This window comes from Branchiostoma belcheri, unplaced genomic scaffold (assembly GCF_001625305.1).
Source record: "Branchiostoma belcheri isolate BF01 breed outbred unplaced genomic scaffold, Haploidv18h27 scaffold134, whole genome shotgun sequence".
Taxonomy (NCBI): Eukaryota; Metazoa; Chordata; class Leptocardii; order Amphioxiformes; family Branchiostomatidae; genus Branchiostoma; species Branchiostoma belcheri.
Window position 1 is genome coordinate 587,847 of NW_017802758.1, and position 21,531 is coordinate 609,377.

General features: G+C 43.8%; 2 protein-coding genes across 2 annotated transcripts; one reads left to right on the forward strand and one right to left on the reverse strand.

The window, feature by feature from the left end:
* Positions 1-482: 482 nt before the first annotated feature.
* LOC109464217 lies at positions 483-13,990 on the reverse strand. The gene is made up of 13 exons (XM_019761151.1): positions 13,496-13,990; positions 7,284-7,469; positions 5,380-5,924; positions 4,745-4,996; positions 4,275-4,376; positions 3,562-3,672; positions 3,290-3,322; positions 2,202-2,333; positions 2,039-2,076; positions 1,668-1,704; positions 1,336-1,374; positions 854-1,153; positions 483-581 (listed from the first exon to the last, which is right to left on the reverse strand). Exons 1-12 carry the CDS (start codon positions 13,677-13,679, stop codon positions 857-859), a joined length of 1,956 nt encoding a protein of 651 aa, XP_019616710.1. The 5' UTR covers positions 13,680-13,990; the 3' UTR covers positions 483-581; positions 854-856.
* Positions 13,991-15,085: 1,095 nt separating this feature from the next.
* Positions 15,086-15,849, forward strand: LOC109464226. The gene has a single exon (XM_019761164.1). The coding sequence runs from the start codon at positions 15,216-15,218 to the stop codon at positions 15,834-15,836; it is 621 nt and encodes a 206-aa protein (XP_019616723.1). The 5' UTR covers positions 15,086-15,215; the 3' UTR covers positions 15,837-15,849.
* The last annotated feature ends 5,682 nt before the right edge of the window (positions 15,850-21,531 follow it).

Genomic DNA, 21,531 nt, shown 5'->3' on the forward strand with positions numbered 1-21,531 from the left:
CCCACGGGAAACCTTCTCTCGGCGGCTATGTAGGATGGCCGGCTATATTAAAATAACGCGTTAAAAACTCTTCTCCACCGCCGCGGGGCCTGCACAGGAGGCTAGGTCAAAGTCAAGTTTTTACAGTGACGGTCCCAGGGTAATGTAATAACATGTAACATGCTTTTACAACATTTAGCCTTTATCAAAATGATCTTTTTTCCGGAAAATATTTTTAAAAATACCACATATTAACAACGTATTCTAGCATCAAAAACTTTATTACTCTCATAAAAAAATCCAAAATCCTGTCACAAACATGACAATTTTAAACATGCCCTGGTAAAAGTCCCTTCAGATGAATGGAGTAAACATGTTCATTGAGAACTAGCCCATGGACTGATACCCAGATTCCATTCTTTGCATACTACTACATGAATACTACAACTTACAAGTGAAACATGAGCCCCCTGTTTGTACGAGCAGCTCTAAAATACTAGTGTTGCAATGTTGCCATGTGATAGCTTGTTGTCATCTGGAGCCACTAGTTTAAAAAATGCATGACGGATGATTTGCAGATAGTGTGAACTGTTGATTGTATTCGTATTTTCTAGGGAAATGTGTAATAAGTGGAAGAAAACAGACGTTTTACACAACCAGGTTACATCATAGATGTAGTTCTTTGGTTTCTAAGGACAAACGCAGAGTTCACATTTTCCCACTAAAGTAGCCTCAGAATGTTCTGTTATAACTTAACATTTTCAAAGGCTTCGCACCATCCCCCCGTCCCTTCGCTCACTCGGCGTGTTCTGCTCCCTCATGCTAAAATACCCCTGCAGTCTAAATCTACATGCGAAATGTCTGCGCACCCATCTACTCACTGCTTCACGGCCTTCAAAGCTTTCGTCATCTCTTCCACCGGCAGTGTCATGTCCTCTGACATCTGCACGGTGCAAGCAATCTCGTCATACCTGCATGTATCGTCTTTCAGGAGCTTGCCACCTTTTGTCTCTCTGACATAAACTCCTTCCCCGTTCAGTACGTGCCATCGCACGGTCAGGCGTCGAGCGGACGGCTGGGTGGCGATGACTCGTGCAAACCAAGGCACGATGTCCTGCCCATTGTTTTCAGCGCCAGCTACGACGACATAGTCGTCCACCTTGTACGGAGGGGCCTGTAAAGAAAGTGAAAAGGCAGTTAAAAAGGAATAGTAGCACACTACCAGCCTCAGCCAAGAATAGAAGATATAGATATAAAGATAGAGGGGGGGGGCACAATAAGTGGCATATTAATTTACGTGAGATGCTTTACAATTTAATAATTATTAAAATCATCTAAGACATAGATTAGACTTACCTTGCTGCAAGTAGTCCTCTGCGACTTTGCGCGAGGCGCCTGAAAAATAATGAAGCAAGGAAATCAGACCAACACCATTATTCAGGAGAAAATTAACGGAATGAAATCATATAGACTTTAAGTCTCTTAAAATATGCTAGATGTCACAGATATGTTTATGAAGTTCTTTTGATATGTCGTAATCCATACAGTAATAAAGGCTTTCTCCTGGATGTTAGTATAAAGGAAAAGTTTAAAGCGCTTGTTTATACCCTACATGTGTACGTTACAAATTAAAGTAATGCATCTCATACAATTCTATTTCAATGACTAAGCTATGATGCTTTGCCTACCGAAGTTGTTGCCACGTCTGTGGTCTTCCTCTTGTTGCTGTGAAAATAAATCAGCATACAGTGATTATTCCTCCGTTATTATATTCCAAAAACAAGCCAAATCATGGACTACTGTTTGATGTTGTGCATTTCAAATGATGAGCTGACTTAATGTGTTCGGAATAGCGGAACAATTAATGTGTTCGATACTGTGGAAAAATAGCAAAGCAATATCTTTAAATTCGTAGAGCTAAGATTGTTCACCTTTTGTGATTCTTATCATCATATAAGACTACGCACGGTCTCCCATACCACTATACTATTAGTGCCTGATGAAAAGTAATACATTTATTTGCTTCGACATAACATCCTGTGGATTGTCCTATCCTGACCTTGTGTGCTCCTTCTCCCTTTCCACACCATCTCCATCCTGTCAACAGAGGCAACATTTAAAGTCAACATTCAGGCACATTGCAACTAGAAAATAGAACAAAATACAAATTGGCCTTTGCTATAAAGATCGGTTCAGACATTTTTAATTAAGCAGAAATGTACCTTTGCCTGTTCCAAAGAAAATAGGAGTCCCCTCGACACTTCCTCATCCGTATGCAGCTTGTTCTGCAGTAGCTGGCATGCTATTTGTTGTTCTGCCAGCTGCTCCTTTACTTTCTTCATCTCTTTCTCTACCTGGAAGTAGGACATATGTCATCATGAAACTGACCACGGTAATAAAAAATAACTGTTGTGTTACAAATTTTATATCTAATAGAAATACCATTTGCAGCTGCTGTATATCAATAAGGCCTCATTTCTAATGCTATTATTTGATTATCCAAACCACGTTTAAACAGTTTTCTTGTAAGTCATATGTACATAAGAAACCTTTCTCAGAGTTCTGTCTCATCACAATCTGAGTTATGTCGCGCAACTACTACTAGTCTACACCAGATCAAAACATTCAGAGACAAGAATGGTGCTCACAGAGCGACCACACGGGGATCTTGCTGCGCTTGGCCTATTATAGGGCGCAGTCCAGTCGCATCGAAGTCGCGGCCTCTGCGTTACTATTTCAAACTCGAAGTATGAGCATAAGCTTAATATTGCCTCGGTTTTCTCAATTATCCCAACTAAGTTGGTTTTATTTTAGGTCATAATATGTACATAAGAAACCTTTCCCCGAGTTTTCTCACATCACAATCTCAGTTATATCGCGCAACTACTATAATTTTAAACCAGTTCTAAACAGTCCCAAAGGTTATGGCAAGAATGATGCTCCTATCAAGCGAGGTGCAAAAACGTGGGAAACGTTTGGGTTCCGTACGTTGTGAGCCTCAGTGCGCCTTCGAAAGAAATCCTACGGATTTGGGAGCACGTAGACACCCCGTAGAATTTTCATTCAGGAAAAACTTTTAATTCAGGAAAAACTTTCTCTGCGTCCGGGCTGCCGATTTAACCCCCGTATGAGCCAGTACGGCCGACGTGCGTCAGAGCTGACTCCGTGTGTCTATTTAACTTTTCGGGAAAACGTGGCAGGCGTGGCCTCCCAAAAAAACGTACGGACAAAAACACGTAGGCAAATTTTAGAGCGCAGTGCAGTCACAGCAAAGCCGTGGCCGCAGTACTAGAAAGGGAAAAAAACTTACCCCTCCTTTTTCTTTCTGCAACGTCTTGATTCCCTACAGCAACAGACACGATACAGGTTAAACTGTTGCACAATCTACATTTCAGCCTTAAATGACCTTATGTACTGAATTTTACCCATCATGCAGACCTTACATCGTAAACTAAACATATGTTTCCGGGAAAATAAATCAACATCAACTGTTAAACGCCCGGTATACACCTTCGATGCTTATACATAATCAAAACCTGACATGGAATGACGTGAAATTTTATTTTTATGTCTCATGCATACCTCCTCCAGTTTCCTGTTCTTGCCACGCAGTGTCTGTACTTCTGCCTTTAATTTTTTTATTGTGGCATCTTTTTCCTGCTCGGTCAGGCCGTCATCGTTTCCGTCGCCGTTCTGCATGGAAATATGAATTAACGAACCGGTTCTTTTATATTTGGTTAGTCTATTTTCTGTAGTTGATTGGGATTAAGTCAACACACACCTAGACAACCGCCTACCATTTAGATTACAACATTAACTAAAGAATTCCCTAATCCAAAACTGCCACACCCCTCCTGAAACTCATACCAGTAATAGTATGGTAAAAATGTCGGATGGAGCCCGGATCAAAGAAATTGTTGGGATCACAGAGAAATCACGTTTGAAATAAAAATAGATTGATTCAATGCCAAGTGAACGTTGCCGCCTTCATTATGAGGGAGGCTTTTATCCGCTCTGTTGGTGATTATATCATGAGGCGTTGGGTTTCGCAGGTTGAAAAAGGCTCTAAGCATCGTTTGTGCCGAGAGATCTAAGCCGGTTTGTGACATGCTCAACAACTTTTCTTTCGACATTTTTGGCAAAAATTCTTTTTAACCAACTCCACGTGTCACTACTTATCCATATTCTGACGACAAGTGTTTAACAACCGAGCAATACCCCCATGAACCCGTTGGTTTCATCTATTAATCAGACAACCCTCTATCTTATTGTGTAGCAGAAAAAGAGTGACTTACAGCCTCCAGCTCAACCTCTTCGGTTATCTCGGTGTCCTCGCCTTCAGCGGATGGCTTCTCCGATCTCTCCTTCACCTTCTTCTTTTCTGCTTTGCTCTTTTTCTGTGCGACACAGTCTATAATTTATTAACTTGCCCATCACAATCGCACACAATAATCCTTCATTGAGACTAGCCTAAACATTGCAAAACCATTTCTTCCATTACATTCAAAACAAAGGCAAGTGCTCAGCTGATGTATTTTGTATACTTTTTGTAGACAGAGCTATCATTTCAGATCCCTTGCCGCTTTATGACTATACTTTCTGAAATGTGTAATTAGCAAAGAAACACACAAGCGATTGAGCAATGATTTGATGCCACAAAACCAACTTTATTGGTCAAAGGAATGGGATATATTCGCAAACGAATTACGTTTGTAATTAGCCCTTTTTTCCCTTCATATTCCTTAATTTTAAAAGAAAAACTTACCAGTTTTTTTATTTCTTCCGCGTAGTCCGCCTTGCCTTCTACCAGATCTTGCAGAAGTGATGCCTGTTCTACGTGGTCGAGGTCGGAATCGGTCAGGAACTCGAAATGGACCGGCCTAAGTTCGCCTTTCTTCTGACCGTGGATTTTCTGCAGGCCCCATTTCCTAGCAAACTCGGTGACGCCGTTGAAAACGTCACACGGCGCGCTGGCCAAGTAGATGGCTCGTCTGTGTATGTTGTTGAGCTGCTTGCGCTGTTGATTAGATGAAATACAGGCATTACGATATGTCCAGTCAGATTTTTATATACCTATTACAATACCAGTAATGTTGCTTAAGACTGTTATCCTGGGTACCATCCTCCGTTATTTTAGTAGCCATTACCTTAAATCTTTTCGCTGGCAAACTACGCACGGAACCAGCAAATAGATCGAGCTAGCGGTACCCAGGATATAAAACTAAGGCGATGACCTAATTTGGAAGGTCACGTGAAAAAGTGAGGCCAATTCGAAAAAGACTGGTATGAGAACAGGAAATAATAGAGGGGGAAATGAGAAAAATACATTTTCTCACACTATATCCTGTTCGTTCCTCCGCTTTTTCTGTTGTAATTTTGATACATTAACGTTTAACGCACCTTGTCTGTTCGCTTTAATCCCCCGCAGCCGAGCATGATAGCCAAGCCATCCTTCCACGCTGACAGGGTTGCCCTTTCCGTTGGTGGCTCAACGGATGATATGTCGTCAGGACTACTGTATCCTGCCTTGTTGTAAAGGCTAGCCCTGAAGCTAGTTAACCTGTCCAGCGTCGTTTCAGGTTTGGAACAGTTAATGGCGTTGTTGTGGTCCATCCCGAGGCGCTTTGCCATGTCGTCGGGGAGTCCACAATACACGTTAAGGTGGACAGTCGTGTTCTCCAGCTGGTCAGGTGTTTCCTGGAGTATCTCTTGCAGGGCAATCCTGGTGTGGTTACCCCCGATGACCTCATACTCATAGTTGTTGATTTCACTCTCTTCAAACTGCTCAGCCGTGATGTTGCATATATTCCCGATTAGAATTGTCGCCTGCACAGATGTATGGACAAACACCTTTTTGAGCTTGTCCACATGCTGGCGATCAGCCACCCTCACTAGCCGCTTCCATGCTGGCTGCTTAAGATGTTGAATTGGAATGCTGTAGGTTCCTGTAAAGTTCAAAATATGCAGTAGTATTAGAAGGCTACATAACGCTCTATCCGTCAACAATAACTACTTTACCTGACAACATCTCGAGTACATAATTATCAGAAACAGTTAATACATGTAACATATTTTCGAAAAGAATTCCACGATCTCATACCTTCGCTAAATGATGTTAACCGCTCTGACTGATGAAATTATACATTTTTCTCATTGATGAAAATAAGTTCCTCATTCCATTTCAGTCATCCATCCAGGATTCTCTCAAATAATAATCTCCACGCAACGACAACCTTATCTCGACAAAAGAAATACTATTTTAGCAACCCTCAAAGATAATGCAAATATTACCCTCTGATTTGCATAACTGCCATCTAATTATGTCAAGCATCACTTATGCTACTTATGTACTAAAATCATGACAATCCGTCAGCCAGTTCTTGAGTTATCCTCCCACAAAAAGTTTTAAACGAATTGCCCTGCAGTTGAAGAACATGGCGCTAAGGGGCCAAAAATCAAGTCACTTCTTCTCTAGCCCATGAGCTATCTACCATCCAAAATTCGTGACAAAACCTGCGCAAAACCCGGCTTTCTGTTGGATGTTTGGTCAACACTGCATCAAAATTTTGTTCGCTGCATTACAGATATTTTCGAGACAACAGATAGAAACTATAGGAGGTATATCATTGCCATGTATGCGAACGCGACTTCATATTATACAGTAGCCATAAATTGAATATTGAAACAGGTAGATATTACAATATAGCCCCTGACCAAAGATTCTGTCCATTTTGTCCAAAGCATATTGAAAATAAATTTCATTTTGTTATGGAATGTACCAAATATGATGTTATACGTAACAAGCTATTTACATTTCTCGAATCAAGTGCCATAGAGTTCAAGAGTCTCGATGTTGGAGACAGATTTGAATATATCTTTACATGTAATGGGCCCCACAATGCAAAAATAGAAATGCTTTGCTATTAGAAAAGTACCGAAACTTGTGATTAGCCCACTCGATTGTAACACTTTATCAAAGACTTGTGATATCCCTTATTATTTGAATAATTATGATATAGATATGTTAGGTTTTATTCGACATTAGGTCTTATTCAACACACTTATTTCATTGTTGTTACTCTCCTTATGTAGTTTGCCATACATTGTACCATGTGCATTTGTCGTGCAATAAAGTTCTTCATATTATACCCCCTGCCGAAGTGTTTTGTATATTAGGTACCAGGTATCGCTGAGATTTATTACGCTCTTTCGACGCCATGCTACTCGCCTTCCTTTTACTGTACTTAATACTGTTATTTTATTAGAAACAGACAACTAAGAATTTCAGGAATTCGTGTACTAACCAACGAAATGTCGCTTAATTGTCTCCATGACATCCCCTGGCAAGGTAGTTTCCTTGCTGGTGGCGGTGGAGGAGTCCTTGCCCTTGCTGGCGGCGGTGGAGGAGTCCTTGCCCTTGCTGGTGGCGGTGGAGGAGTCCTTGCCCTTGCTGGCGGCGGTGGAGGGGTCCTTGCCCTTGCTGGTTGAGGCTGGAAAAGCACACATGCGTTAGAACTAGCATTTGAATAAAGCATATTATATAAACGAGCGCGCTGCTTGGCCGCTTTGTCTAGTTTCTAGTTTAGCCTTTATTACCATGATGTTGGGCATTAAGGAGAAGACGAAGTTAATATCAGCAGTATGCTACCCTCGTACCGGTGTACTCGTAGGAAGTTGTACGAGGTTGGTTTTGACGTAAGGAATAAGACGCGGTCTAAGCTAACTTCGTACATAAGCGATGAAGATGTACGAAGATGAACAGCCTCTCCCTGCGCAGACCATGACATTACTCTATAGGCCTTACGCGTTAGTGCAAACTTTTCTGTAACTTTCTACATCCCGCCCTCTGTAAGAATCTATATTACGTCACATAGCGCTACGTCAACTTCGTATATCGTATACCAGACCACCCTCTGTACGTAAGGTCCCCATTCCACCAGGACCGCGCTGTCAGTGCGCCCTCTCTGCGACGTGAAATTGGCCGGATCGCGGAGACAGCGCGGAGATCGCCAAGGACCAGCTCTGGTCCGCACGGTCCAGCTCCGGTCCGCACGGTCCAGCTCTGGTCCGCACGGTCCAGCTCTGGTCCGCACGGTCCAGCTCTGGTCCGCACGGTCCAGCTCTGGTCCGCACGGTCCAGCTCCGGTCCGCACTACAGCAATATCGGCTCAAAAAAGTCCGAAAAGGTTAAAAAGTTGCTCGTTTTGAGACAATTGCGGGATAAAATACAAAATTTCATAGCAGAGTACTGGGTTTACATGTTCGCTATCCTCCGACCAAGTATGGTGGCCTGAGACCCGCTACTTTTCGAGATAACCCCGTACACTCCGTTGTGTATCAAGCATCAAAAGCACTTGTTTGACCGACGCTGAGACCGTGCAGACCGTGTATAGCGTATAGAGGCGAAGTAGTGATAATTGGTCTGGCGGTCCGTGTTTATTGAATGGCTAAAATGCTTTTGAAGGTGTGGTTGTTGCGAAGCATGTGTTTGTTTTCATTCCGAAACTGTTTTACTGGCAGATATCTTAGAGCTGGCAGACAGACAGGTAGAGCTAGCCCCACGCACTTTGAATACATATACGTGGTTCACGTCACCCAAGAACAAAAAGGCACAGCTCTCTGGGTGAGCTTTAGAGAGAAAAAAAGTATTTTGTGGCTCCTGACAGTATGAGGGCTAAGTAGTGAGGGTTAGTCAAGCAGTCCATATGTATTGAGTGAATGTATCTACTATGAAAATGTTTTTGAATGTGAAGAGAACCATGTGTTTGTATTCATACTGCAACTGTTTTGCTGGCTCCATGGAGCAAGTAGCCACGCACTTTGAATACATATACATGGTTCACGTCACCTCAAGATAAATAGTATTAAATACACATACGTAGTTCACTTCACCTTCAACTTCAAGAAAAGAAAACACCACGCACGAAAATTGTTCAGATCGGTTTATCTGTGTTTGTAAAACTATGCGTGATAGTGTATCATGTGTTACGGCCCCACGCACTGTGAATGATACGTCACATGACGTGTACACGCAGTGCTGCCCTTCTGGATTCCAACTCTGCAGCTGTTTTATGCGCGTTTCCGTCTCGTAAACAGTCGATACCATTTGAAACGGTCGATGCCATATTGCTGACTGGTCGATGCCATATCCGTTCATAACTTTTATGAGATCCAAAAAGTATGAAAGGTATAAAAAAAAACATTTGGATGTCTGATGTAAGGCAGGATTGTGAAAAAAGTAAATATAGTGAAAAAAGAAAGCACAACCTCGGATTCGAACCCGGGTCAAAATGCCTGAGCCTAAAACCCAAACCTTAACCCTAACCATCTACGGCAAAAAGCAACACCGTGGTTGACGGAGCGTTCTGATTAAAGTTAGCTGTTTTGCGATATGGCAACGACCGTTTACGAGACGGAAATTCAAGGAGCGGCGCATCGACTCCATAGAGCTATCTCTACGCACTTCGAATACATTCACGTTCACGTTCCCTTCAGGAAAAAAAGCTCTATATACATGGTTCACGTCACATTTAAAACAAAAAGTTACAGCTCTATGGGTGACCTCTCAAGAGAAACAGTGCGTTGTGGCGAGAGTGAATCGGCAAGGCTGTCCTTATGTATTGATTGACTGTACGTATATACTAAATTTTCGTGGTGCGAACCATGTGTTTGTTTTCATACTTCGTGGAGCCGCCATAACTTGTCTCGTGGTCTGCATGGCGTTTTGATAGCGAAGTCAAGCAAGTCTGACGACGTTTAATTTGTGTCAAGATGACCTTATTTTGAGTGGTTGTCTTTGTATCGCATTCAATTCAGAGCTAAAGTAAGGTTTATTTGAGTTCTCTGACCATATCCCGACCACGAAATCAAGACGTCACCTAACGAGCTTCGTCAGCCGCTTAGGGGCGATTTTCCTGCATTCCTTTCGCGTCTCAGCTTGCGGTGTACAGTTTTAGAACCGACCAAGTCCTTGAACCGACGTACAATAAGAAAACAGGATATCGAATCTTCTGTTGAGGCCACGGAAAATGCGAAATATAGAATTCCATTGTTCACGGCGTTGGTTTCCGTAAAGTCTTCTTTAGTCCAGGACTAAAATAAAGAAGAATAGCTTTACTTGTACTCGTAAGAAAATTCAAACTCTACTGCTGGATCAGTTACGGATTTTTATTTCCGGACGTTTCGAGTGACATCCATCACTCTTCTTCAGCGTCACAAATGAACAGAGAACCGATTCACTCTTATATACAAGTAACTAGAAAAACCGTTTTTCTAGTTACTTGTATATAAACCCAAATACTTGTATATTTGGGTTTTGGGGGGTATTTTTAGCGTGTTTTTAGGCTTTTTATTGGGGTTTCTCTTTCGCACTGTTTGGTGGGGAACAAATTCAGTGCAAAAGAGAAACCCCGATAAAAAAAAAGCCTAAAAACACGCTAAAAATACCCCCAAAACCCAAACCTCTGCTTGGAGAGTACATCAACGTAGCTTTACTTGTGATTAGGCTTAGCATGAATAACGAACGGTCCCCCACAGACAATGGGACAAGTGACATTAATTAATAACAGGCCGACGCGACCAAATCGTGGTTTATAGAGAGTGTTTTGGTGCATTTTTTAAATAAATAAACTCTTTGCATCAGTAAAATAATGGTCTGACGTATAAAATTTAGCCTGGAGTCCAATCTTGGATGCCAGGTTATAGCTACCCTAGAAAGCTATCCTTGAGATCGGGCCGGGATAGGAGTTCGAGGGCCAAACTCCTATCCCGTCCCGATCTCAGGGATAGCTTTCCAGGGTATTATATAGATTTCACGGGAGGTCACAAAGCCTCCATCCAGAACTCTTATGGCGGTGTACTATTGTGCAGAATCATAGATACATGTACGGCAAAATCATGTAGCTAGCTCTTCAATCACAGTGGCTTATGTGATTAACAGTCCAGAAACTTTAGCCAGACTATTTCCAGGGCCTACCCAGGCCAGTTTCTCAGTATTGGACCTACATGCCCCCACGGGAAATTATACTACAGCCATCCTCAGGCCCTGATCCACACTCTGGGCATTCCGACTGTTTCAAAAGTGTAAACCAGCCCCTACCCTGGGTTCCAGCCAAGTTTACGGGCCGCTAACCGTTTTTTTTTCAGGAGCCAGAATATTCGCCCGCAGAGGAGTATATTGGCCCTCAACTCCCCCGGGCTAGACTTCCCCGTAGCGCGGTAATTTAGACTGGTATCCAGTCTGGTTCGTGGTCGGGAACGGAAGAGCTCTGGCCCGCCCGCCTCACATAAGCTTCCCGGTGCGGTGTTTTTTTATTCGCCCGCGCGCACTAGTTTGGGGGGTCTTCAGAGGATGCCATCCATAAAATTAAGGCGGTGTGGCCTTAGTATTTCTTGGGGGGAGCCCCTGCATACAAAGAGGACCATACAAAGAGGACCAAATAGGATGGCACCAAGGCTACTTCTGAAGATTCTGAAGAACTTTTTTTTCGCCGTGCAAATTATGCACCCTTTCCAGTCCCACACCGGTATTCTTTTTCTTTTATAAACTTGTACATGCGTCGGTAACAGTCCCGCTGGAACGCCTGCAAACAAGGCTAACTCGTCCCAGGTGGGACAACACACGTGCTAATCTCCAAGCAGATCCTATGGTGGCATGTAAAGGCAGTATCAAAATGGCCAGGTAGTATCTAAATTAGCCAGAGAGGGTCCATACGTCAACCACGGACACCCATAATATCTGCTTGGAGATTATGCCATGCCCAGGATACGGATGTGGATTTAATTACGGCGGACGCTGTGGAGGGGCGTGGTGTAAAGGGCTCAAGGGGCACTGTGCTGGGCAGCCACGTTATAGAAAAACACATGATTCGTATTTCAACGACTTCAAAGGAATTTAAGAAAGAGGCCATTTCAGTCAGTAGTTCAGATCTTGTTCAGATTAAGTTGTATACTAAAAAAAAGACTACGCGGTGATTTATTACGATATGCTAGATATAATATTCTACCGTCTGTGCCTGGATTGGTAAATTAATAGTTACAAAATCTATTATTTCTTCGCCTTCTTGTATTAACAATTCCCGAAAATTTCCGACAGGGAAACAAATCCAATCAACTAAAACCCTGCGTGTCTCGAAACAGTGTAAATGCTCTTCAGTACTAATTCCGTTTTGAGTATTTTGAGGCATGAGGACAAAACGGGGCATGAGGTTGAAAAAAGGAATGGTTGACCTCTTCTCAAGCATTTGCATAAAAGGCCAGAGTAAGTTACTTTTATGGATGACATATTCCAGAGACTCTTAATGTAATGCGATAAGGCGAAAAAAGGCGGGCCAAGAAAGCAGCTTCCTACATTTTCAAATGTTGACATCATATATAAATATAAACCTTGTTAGACATGAAATGATACATTGCGCTAAGTTTACTATTCATCATCATGACATGATCATGATCATCATCGGTCGACCGTATCGCCCCTTACGACGTGACCCTTTCGTTAGCTAAATACAAAACGGGGTCGCCATGCACACCTCCGTCCAAAATGTCTGGACGGATACAGAACAGAGGTTCGCCAGAGGTTCGCCAGTTTGTTTACCATAAGTGTACTATTACAACATCCATTTCTCACTAAAACAACAAACATTTTCATGCCCGTAGCCAGGATTTTGAAGGGGGGGTGGCAGCGAGCGCCCAAGGCGCGAGGTTCCTAGGGAGGTCCGGGGGCATGCTCCCAAGGGAAATTTAGAAAAATGAACCCTCTGAAATGGCATCTCAAGCGTCAGAGATAACTTTTTTCAATGACAAAGTGAGCAGCTTTCCTACGATCCTCCCTCCGTCTGGCTACGGGCATGATCATCGCATATACACAACTAGTGACCACCATCACATGTAAAATGAATAAAATACATCACTGTATCAAAATAAAATAAAATAAAATAAAATAAAAGACAAAACCTTAAATGAGAGCCTTGTCTTGTTTCCTCTCATAGTTATCTGCCATCTCATTCCGGCATGGCAACAGACATCTTTGCCCATTTTCGGCATGTTGACAGGTGCCATAGGGCAACGATTTTTTTTTCAAAATCAGGCCAAAATTAATGCGCGTGCTGATGCCATCCATAAAAATCACTTCCTGTGGCCTAACTATGTGTATTTTTTTCATTCCTACCCACCAACAATAGTCCGATTCTAACAAGCCGATACGCCAACGTGTGTTTTTTTTCATACGTATGACTTGGACCGTGGGCGTTCGTTTCACGCCAAATTCAAGGCCTAAAATGTTCTGTCTAATCCACGACGTAGTATCGGGCTAGCCTGGGGGCCAGTATCGGGCTAGCATGGACGCCAAACCCATAGCACACTGGTCACAGAGTATCTCAGTGAGCTACTCAAGTTGTGTCCAGTGTGCTACGGGTCTGGCACCCACGTTAGTATCGGGCCCCTGTATGCATGATATGCCTAAAACAATATCCATCTATTAATGCCATGATTACCTTATAACAATAGGAAAGTAACCTACCCATACTAGATGTCCCGGGTCCTGTTGAGGTGTCCGGCAACATCGCCCAGAATGGGTACTTATTCTCCAGGTAGTCCCACTTCTGCGTAAACAGGTCAGAGGTCTCGTGGTCACGGAACTTCTCGCAGAAGTAGTTCTTGCCGGTGACAAATTTCCCAACTTTGGGAGCGACGTCCTTGTTCATCTCGTTTTGTATTTCAATCTAGGCAAAAAGGCATCACTTGTTATGGTCTAGTACAGTTTATCCCAAGCAAGACTGGATATCGAGACGTTATGTAGTTCCCTTCGGTAGTCAAGTGCAGTGTGCCCGCATATATTTAAAACTATTTCCGTTACGGGGCCGTACAGCTCGGGAAGTAAGTTTGGCCGGCCAAAATTATTCTAATCTGGGTAACAGGTTAGCCAAACTTCCTCTTGCTTCCCACCCCCGTACCGTTACAGGGTCGGTAAAAAATCCCCAAGCCGGCACGAGGGATATTATGATTCCAACAACAAAGTACATGAATGATGATTATGAATGGATGTCAAACTCTTTCCAGGGTAGTACAGGCCAGATCAGCGCATACAGGGCCAACATGCAACAAAATAATACCACAGACGCCCCGGGGGTGGTCTCCGAGGCATTTTGGAAACACAGATCGCCTCATTTCATACTAAAGATACACAACAGGGAAAAGCACACAGCGTTTCTAAAAAGTAAAATTGACTTGCCCAAAAGTATTAATTCTAATAACTCACCCATACTCTGCCAGTCTTGGTCGTTGGTTGTAAATTGACGACTTTCCCTCCGGCGCGTGGAACTCCTGTAAAGTACGCGTAAACGTCTCGATTTTTCACCTCAAACCACCAGTCATCCTCTACGGACATAACCTGCCCCGCCGCCATGTTGACCACAAACTACTAGCACGCTGAGGTACTGGTACACAAGGTCTTACAGACGTTATGTAGGTCGGAACAGTATCAGAACTTTTGACAAACAACAAAAACGCAAGAGTTAAGGGAAAGACGACCGCGCATGGACAGTGCTTCACACGAAGTGATGACACCAAAATCCTTATCTTCACCGGCATGGGATCCAGATGTGCCCGCTGATTTGTAGATGGCATGCGAGGCACGGCTATTATGAAGAGCGGCGATATCTTAAACAGATGAGTTTCTGAAAGGAGAATGGCTCACAGTTTCTCACAAATTTCTCACAGTTTGTATTCAACTTTCAAGATAGCCGGACAACTAACTTTCAACATAGCTGGACACACGCATAGCAGTTATGACTATTGTAAAATTTACTTGCCCAATTGTACCAACTTTATCTGTGGTTGGCAAACAACCTTTTCACTAACCGATTGGACCATTCGTTTTCTTAATGATAAAAACAATCTTCTGATCTCTTATAGACGGGATGGTAGTGGGATAAAGTAAAATTCAAGCTGGCCTGAAATTAGGGTGAACGATGCCCAGTCTGTATATATGCTTTGAACATGCATTTTTCTATGTGAGAAATGCACTTTTTTCTTCATGTTGTATGTTATTAACATGTTGTTATGAAGGCAGCCGAAAATGAGAATCTTCAGCTAGTTGAGGCGGTTGAAGAAGAACATCTGCTGAACAACTTGGTATTCTGTCAGTCACGTAAATTACCCGTGAAATCCGTAGGCGCCACGGAGTCAGATGTGGGACTCGTCCGGATTCTGAATTGCCGGCCCAGATTTTTGGACTCGCGATGGCTTACACTTCTATGACTATGATGTCTCTTCAGTGGTTCTGTCTTTTAGTGTGCAGTACGACTGTTTTCTCTGCCAATGTAAATGAACAGGCACTCGTCACCGCAAGAAAAGCGAATGTGACGTTTCCCATTCCTGCCGGGTCTTCGTCCGTTTCGTTTGAATCAGGGGGCGGTAGTTACGGACACATGCCACCCGACGACCCTGGTTTGCCTCCGCGCCCGCGTCATGGATTTTTCATGGAGGGAGAGCACATAACCGCGGCATTCTACACCCTTCTCGACCTGACCCGGACTATTTTTCACTTAACAGACATGTTTTGGGATCTGCTACTTTCTACCTGGCGTTTTATTTTACGTTGTACGACTACAGTTTGTTCCCTGGCTGTACCAAGTTCATCCCGGCACTCAGGTGAAGCCCGTTATGGAACGGTCTTGTTCGTGCGTCCGCCCGTAGGACCAGTGGCCCAGATTCATGTGACAGAAGAAGACTCTCTCGAATACATCCAGGAAGAAATATCACATGTAACCGGTATACCAAGTGGAGCGTACAAAATATTCAAGAACAGCAAAGAGGTAAGTTGTCGTAACTTTATTTATGTAGTTTTCCCATTCAGTTAGGTGACGAGTTCAAAAATGGATAGATGGGGTTTGTTTCAAGGTATTATGCTGGAACGGATAGTTTGTCTTTCTTGAATTTTCATGTAGGACAGAGTTGAGATAAAACGAATTATTGACCGCTACTCTGGTTTTTAGAAAGCGACCCCCACCCACCCAGGCATGCCCTTTTCCGTAGACCGTAATCGGCCGTTTTAATTCTACAAGGTAGAGAGTTAAAATGATCTTTATCAAGTTTTGACAAACATACAAGGGCGAACATTTAAAATACCTAGGTCAATCCCTTAATTTCTATGAGTTTCTTATTTAGAAGATTCATTGATTTGAAACTTGTGTAGCCTTGATGTCAGACCCATTGTATTGCTCAGTAGGCTTAAACTAGCCTGATTAAATCGCTTCTGCCGGCCGCCCAACCTCAAGCCGGCGGGGAGGGGCCAGCAAAGCCGCGGACGGCAGGCTCAAACTTATCGGGACTTGTGCCCGGCATCCAGGCTAAAACATGTGCCGGAGAAGATTCACAGATCCACGGAACAGACCCCGATTTGCACCCTGGCTCTAATTAAAAAGATAAAGGGTTCGGGGCAGCCTGGGATTTAGGGCTTCTTTCCACAAAAAAATCGCTTATGAACGACAGCGTCTGGCACCCAGGCTACGAGCTACGTAACTCTAGAACTCAGTCACGGTGCCGACTCATGATAAATGCCGCAAAAGGCCAGCATGTGTCGGTTTGTTTTGAAAGTCTTCATGTACATCCAGAAATTTGCAATACTAGTACTCGTTTTGTATTACCGTACCAGTATCTGTGGTTTATCAGTATTCTTTTGGGTTTGACTTTTTTATTCGCGAGTTTTGGGTCTTCAGAGGATGTCATCCGTAGGGTCGGTCGTTATGGACATTTTCCTTGCAACGTATCCCCTAACCTGTTATCTCAGACCTGTAGTTACAATCAATGTTAAAGGACCATGTGGATCTTCCACTGCAGTACTTGGTCTAAGACATCCGATTCTAAACATGTAAAGAGTTACAGAGAGATGCATTATTTTATTAAAAGGAGCCGACGTTCTATGGGGACTATTATTTTAGTCAGCCTTTCTGATAACTGTACCCTTTTGACCGGGTTGAGAGAGTTTACTGGGTGTCAGTCCCCAACACAAGCCCTCGACTTTGTCGGATTTACACCCGCTGATATCTCAACCACTTTTCAGTACAGGATCAATCATTACTCACCACAGGAAGCCCGCCACATGGCCTGCCAGCGCAAGGCGTATGGCATTAGCTGTAGAGGATAAACAAACAGCTCTTTGGAGTTTCCCTAGCTTAGGCCACAGCAAGTAATTTGTATGGATGACATCAGTGCGCGCATTAATTTTCGCCTGATTTTGAAAAAAAAAAAACAACAAGACAGATGTCTGTTGCCATGCCGGAAGGTGGATGGCAGATAACTATGAAGAGAGGAGACAAGAAAAGGCTCTGATTTAATGTTTTGTTTCTTTTAATACTTTGATGCAGTGATATGTGATGCTGGCTGTGTATATGTGATGTTCCCACTGAATCAAGACCATTTGTACGATTGAGTCAAAATTTTAAAATGTAGGAACCTTGTTTTTTCGGCCCGCCTTGTTTTTTTCGCCCGCTCGCATTAAATATGGAATCTGCGGAGGATGTCATCCATACAATTTACTTGCTGTGGCCTCAATATGAAATCTGCCAGCTGATTGGAAGAGAAGGGAGAAATCTCTCAACTCCAAATACAGTTTTTGTTTGTCCGTTTATCCGACTCCGACCGTCATAGTGGGTTTTAAAGGATGGTCTGGAATCCTGTGCCTGTGGTTGTACACGACCGGATGTTTCTCCATCCAGTCGCTCATCAACAAGCATTTACGGAGTGTGCTTTTACTGACAAAATGTAATATTACTCAGTAGGGAAAATATGCGTTTAAAGATTTTGAACAGCCCAGACAAAAGAACTTATGCCATAGGTGGGGATAAGATGTATTTCGAGATCTTCTATTTCATTTTCAGGTGCGGCATCTCTGCCAGGTTATGAATGGTGGTTTACTAGAGATGGCTATTCCATTGCTGGGAGGAGCACGGACAAGACCAAACCGGACTGATGACGTGTCAAAGTCGGCCTATCATGTAAGTTTTGTATCACTTTAGTGTGCATATAATACATATCTGTATCATTAACGGGTTATTATCTCGTATATGTCAAGTGCGGGCGGGTAACGAGCGCGCCGTAGGGGTCCCGCTCTGTTATGGCTTGATGATTTGACTCAGCTGGACTGAAGGTCCTAGCTTTAAACACGCTAATCTACTTTTCGGTCTTCCTGCTCACAAAAAGTAGGAAGGGTACCATCCCATGTGTATTCCGAGCCTCCCATACTCGCTTCTTAACTGACACCAAGAACACAAGCCGGGACTATTTCGTCAGTCGTGTCGGTCACGTTTAATAGAGAAGAAAACAGTAGGTTAGGGCAGGCCTGGGCTAGGGGTACAATTTCTGGGTCAACCGTAATCACTCGGAGCATGATTTGTCTGCCATTTCGTGACGCGCCGTGTTATTCAGCCCGTGATTGGTGGAACTCTGACGCTGTTAACCATTTAACCAATGGTCATTAGCGCTTACTGTAACCTTTTGGGTGATTTGTACTTAGTGAAAGCCTTGTTTACTACAGAAAGGGGGGGGGGCGTATTTTCTCGTAATGTTCACTTTGACATTGTCCTCTACTGAGGTGACCTGAACTGCAGCCGACTCACCCGGAAAGCCTGTTGCGTAATACGGCGAACATGAACTGCAAAACCTTCACAATTCAAATCATACAGTCTGAAACCCGATACATTCCTACACCACACAGCGCAACTAACGTCTGGCTGACGCTCTTATCAGGCTTTCTACCAATTCTTCAAGAATATTCACTGTACTGATAATTAGAGAATGTCATGGCAAGAGGGTAACTAGTGTTCCGTTCTCTACACGCGTGAGAGAAAATTTCGTTCGTTCAAAGTCACAACAATCTCGTCCCCGACGCAGCATGGGATGTTTTGCTTGCATTCAATGATTTGCAAGGGTTATGGGAACAAGTGGGACTGTTCCATTGTATCTATTATACATGGGGTGTCTGGCCTGAGCGCGGAAAGATTTTCTGGATGCCGCTGTCGGGACCTCTTCGAAATTCATGAACATCGACAGTATCAAGTATTCTACACGTAGTTTGATTGCTCGTGGCTTGAGAACGGACTGACGTAAACTCATCGACACTACCACATAATGTTTTAGCCCAAACTAATATCCAAACGGAGCGGCAAACAACGAATTTGGCGAGTCTTCTTGGCGAAATGCGGAAATTTGCATATAACCCTTGACCTAGATTTGTTCCCGCTGTCGCGAGATCTTTATTTTTATACACACTTTTAAGCTGAGCTGTTGCCCGACGGCACGAGATTGTTGTGGAAGGAACAAAATTTTTCTCACGCGTGTAGAAAACGGAACATTAGTTACCGGCTTCTCTTGTCAATTCTATGTGAACCCTCGTGGTAGCGCGTGCCGTCACGCCCCTGAATTCTCACCCATTGAAATGGGGTCAATTACTTTCACTTACAATTCCAAGGCGTTCAGAGAGCGGTCGGCTTTTGTTTCCGAAGGGGCTGGGGTGTCTGTATCTGTATGAATCTGTATCATTATAGCCGGTATAACCTCCATTCGGCGTAACACACCAGCAAGTTCCAGTCTACGATACTTCTTGGGAAAGAGTTTTTGAAGAGGGCCTGCATGGGGGGGAGGGGGGTAGTGATTACGAATTACGCACAATTTTCGCCGCCGATTCTATACCCCCATTCAACTTGGACGGCGCTCTCTTGGCGCCCTCAAATTGGCCAGAGCGCAGGGAGAGCGCCAAGCGATGAGAGCGGACGAAAAAGGGCTTGCAGACCCCCTGTGAACACCTTAAGTATTGGTTGATAACTCTGATATTCGAAGGCATGACTGTTTCTTGTTTTTTTCTGGGCTGGTATCAGATACTTAGTGGTTGGTACGTCCACCAGGGTGGTCTCTTATTTGCAACTTGCACGGGTTTTGATCAAACGTACATGTAGATCGCGTGCTATAGAAATTAGAATGCCATATCACAGAGATGGCTGCTTTCTTGTGGAATATTATATATTTATATGTATATATGTATATGTATATATCTATGCCATATTATGTTATATTACAGGAATGTTATAAAAATGACAAGAACCTCGAATAATATGTCATTGGTCACCTTTTAGAGGTAACGTTACGTCATCATGCTCATTCCACTGGAACTGAGGAAAGATCCTTACTGATTTGCATCAGTAGCATGCACATACACCCGGTTTGAAAATGCGTAAGTTACAATGGATTTAGAAGTAAGGCCTCACTGATTTGATTTGATGGATGACATTTGCGCGTGCATTGATTTTGACAGTTCTGGAATATGATCTTTTAGATTGGGTGGTCTATGTTAACGCCTGCTCCGCTTCGCTTGTGTAATTCTTCGATAGTAGAAGGCCCTTTCTGCCCCAAATCCATGCGCCCCCGCGGTTGATATAGTACTGCACCAAGCGTATTATTGCGCAGCACGACATCCTACCTTTGACCCAGCCTCACGGAACTCCAGATCTTAGTGCAGCGCACCGGTGCCGACTCATAAAAGCTTTTAAATGTCAGCGGGCATGTTTTGAACGTCGTCAAGAACAATCAGAAATTAGCAATACCAGATTTGTATTCCTGTAGTTCATCAGTATTTTGGCTGGACTTTTTTATTCGCCCGCTCGCATTCCTTTTGGGGTCTTCAAAGGATGTCATCCATAAGATTAAGTCAGTGTGGCTGTGTAACTGTTACCGATTTTTTTTTTATTCATCGGTGGCTAGTGCTTCAGAGCGAAGTCCTAAACCTTTGTCACTTTAATTTTCAGAACAATGCCCCTTCCAAACATGAAACTGCTGATTCGATAATTCGTGATGAGGAGATATGTGACTGTGGGGGCGCTTGCAATTGTCGCACATTCACGACAAGCCAAGAGGAGAACTTTGACAATCTACCAGGGGGTAACAGGAAAGATGCTTTGCGGCGATCAAAACGTGTAAATCCTGACGATGTGCCGTCTTGGGTGCGGTCCAAAAGGCACCAGAACCCACTAGCCTATGACAGAACGAGGCCCCGCGCAGCACGATTCTCCTTACATCTAGGCACTTTGAATCACCCCCATCCCGGTCTCCGGAAGTTTATGAATCACCCCCACATCAGCGAATCCCCCGGACTCGTGCAATGTATGAATCTTCTCCACTGCAGGGCAACCCCCGATCTCCGTCAGTTTCTGAGTCATCCCCACTTCAGCCACTCCCCAGATCTCCGTCAGTTTCTGAATCATCCCCACTTCAGCCACACCCCCGGTCTTCGGCAGTTTATGAATCATCCCCACTTCAGCCACTCCCCCGGTCTTCGGCAGTTTATGAATCATCCCCACTTCAGCCACTTCCCCGGTCTCTGGCAGTTTATGAATCATCCCCACTTCAGCCACTTCCCCGGTCTCTGGCAGTTTATGAATCACCCCCACATCAGCGAATCCCCCGGACTCGTGCAATGTATGAATCTTCTCCACTGCAGGGCAACCCCCGGTCTCCGTCAGTTTCTGAGTCATCCCCACTTCAGCCACTCCCCCGGTCTCCGGC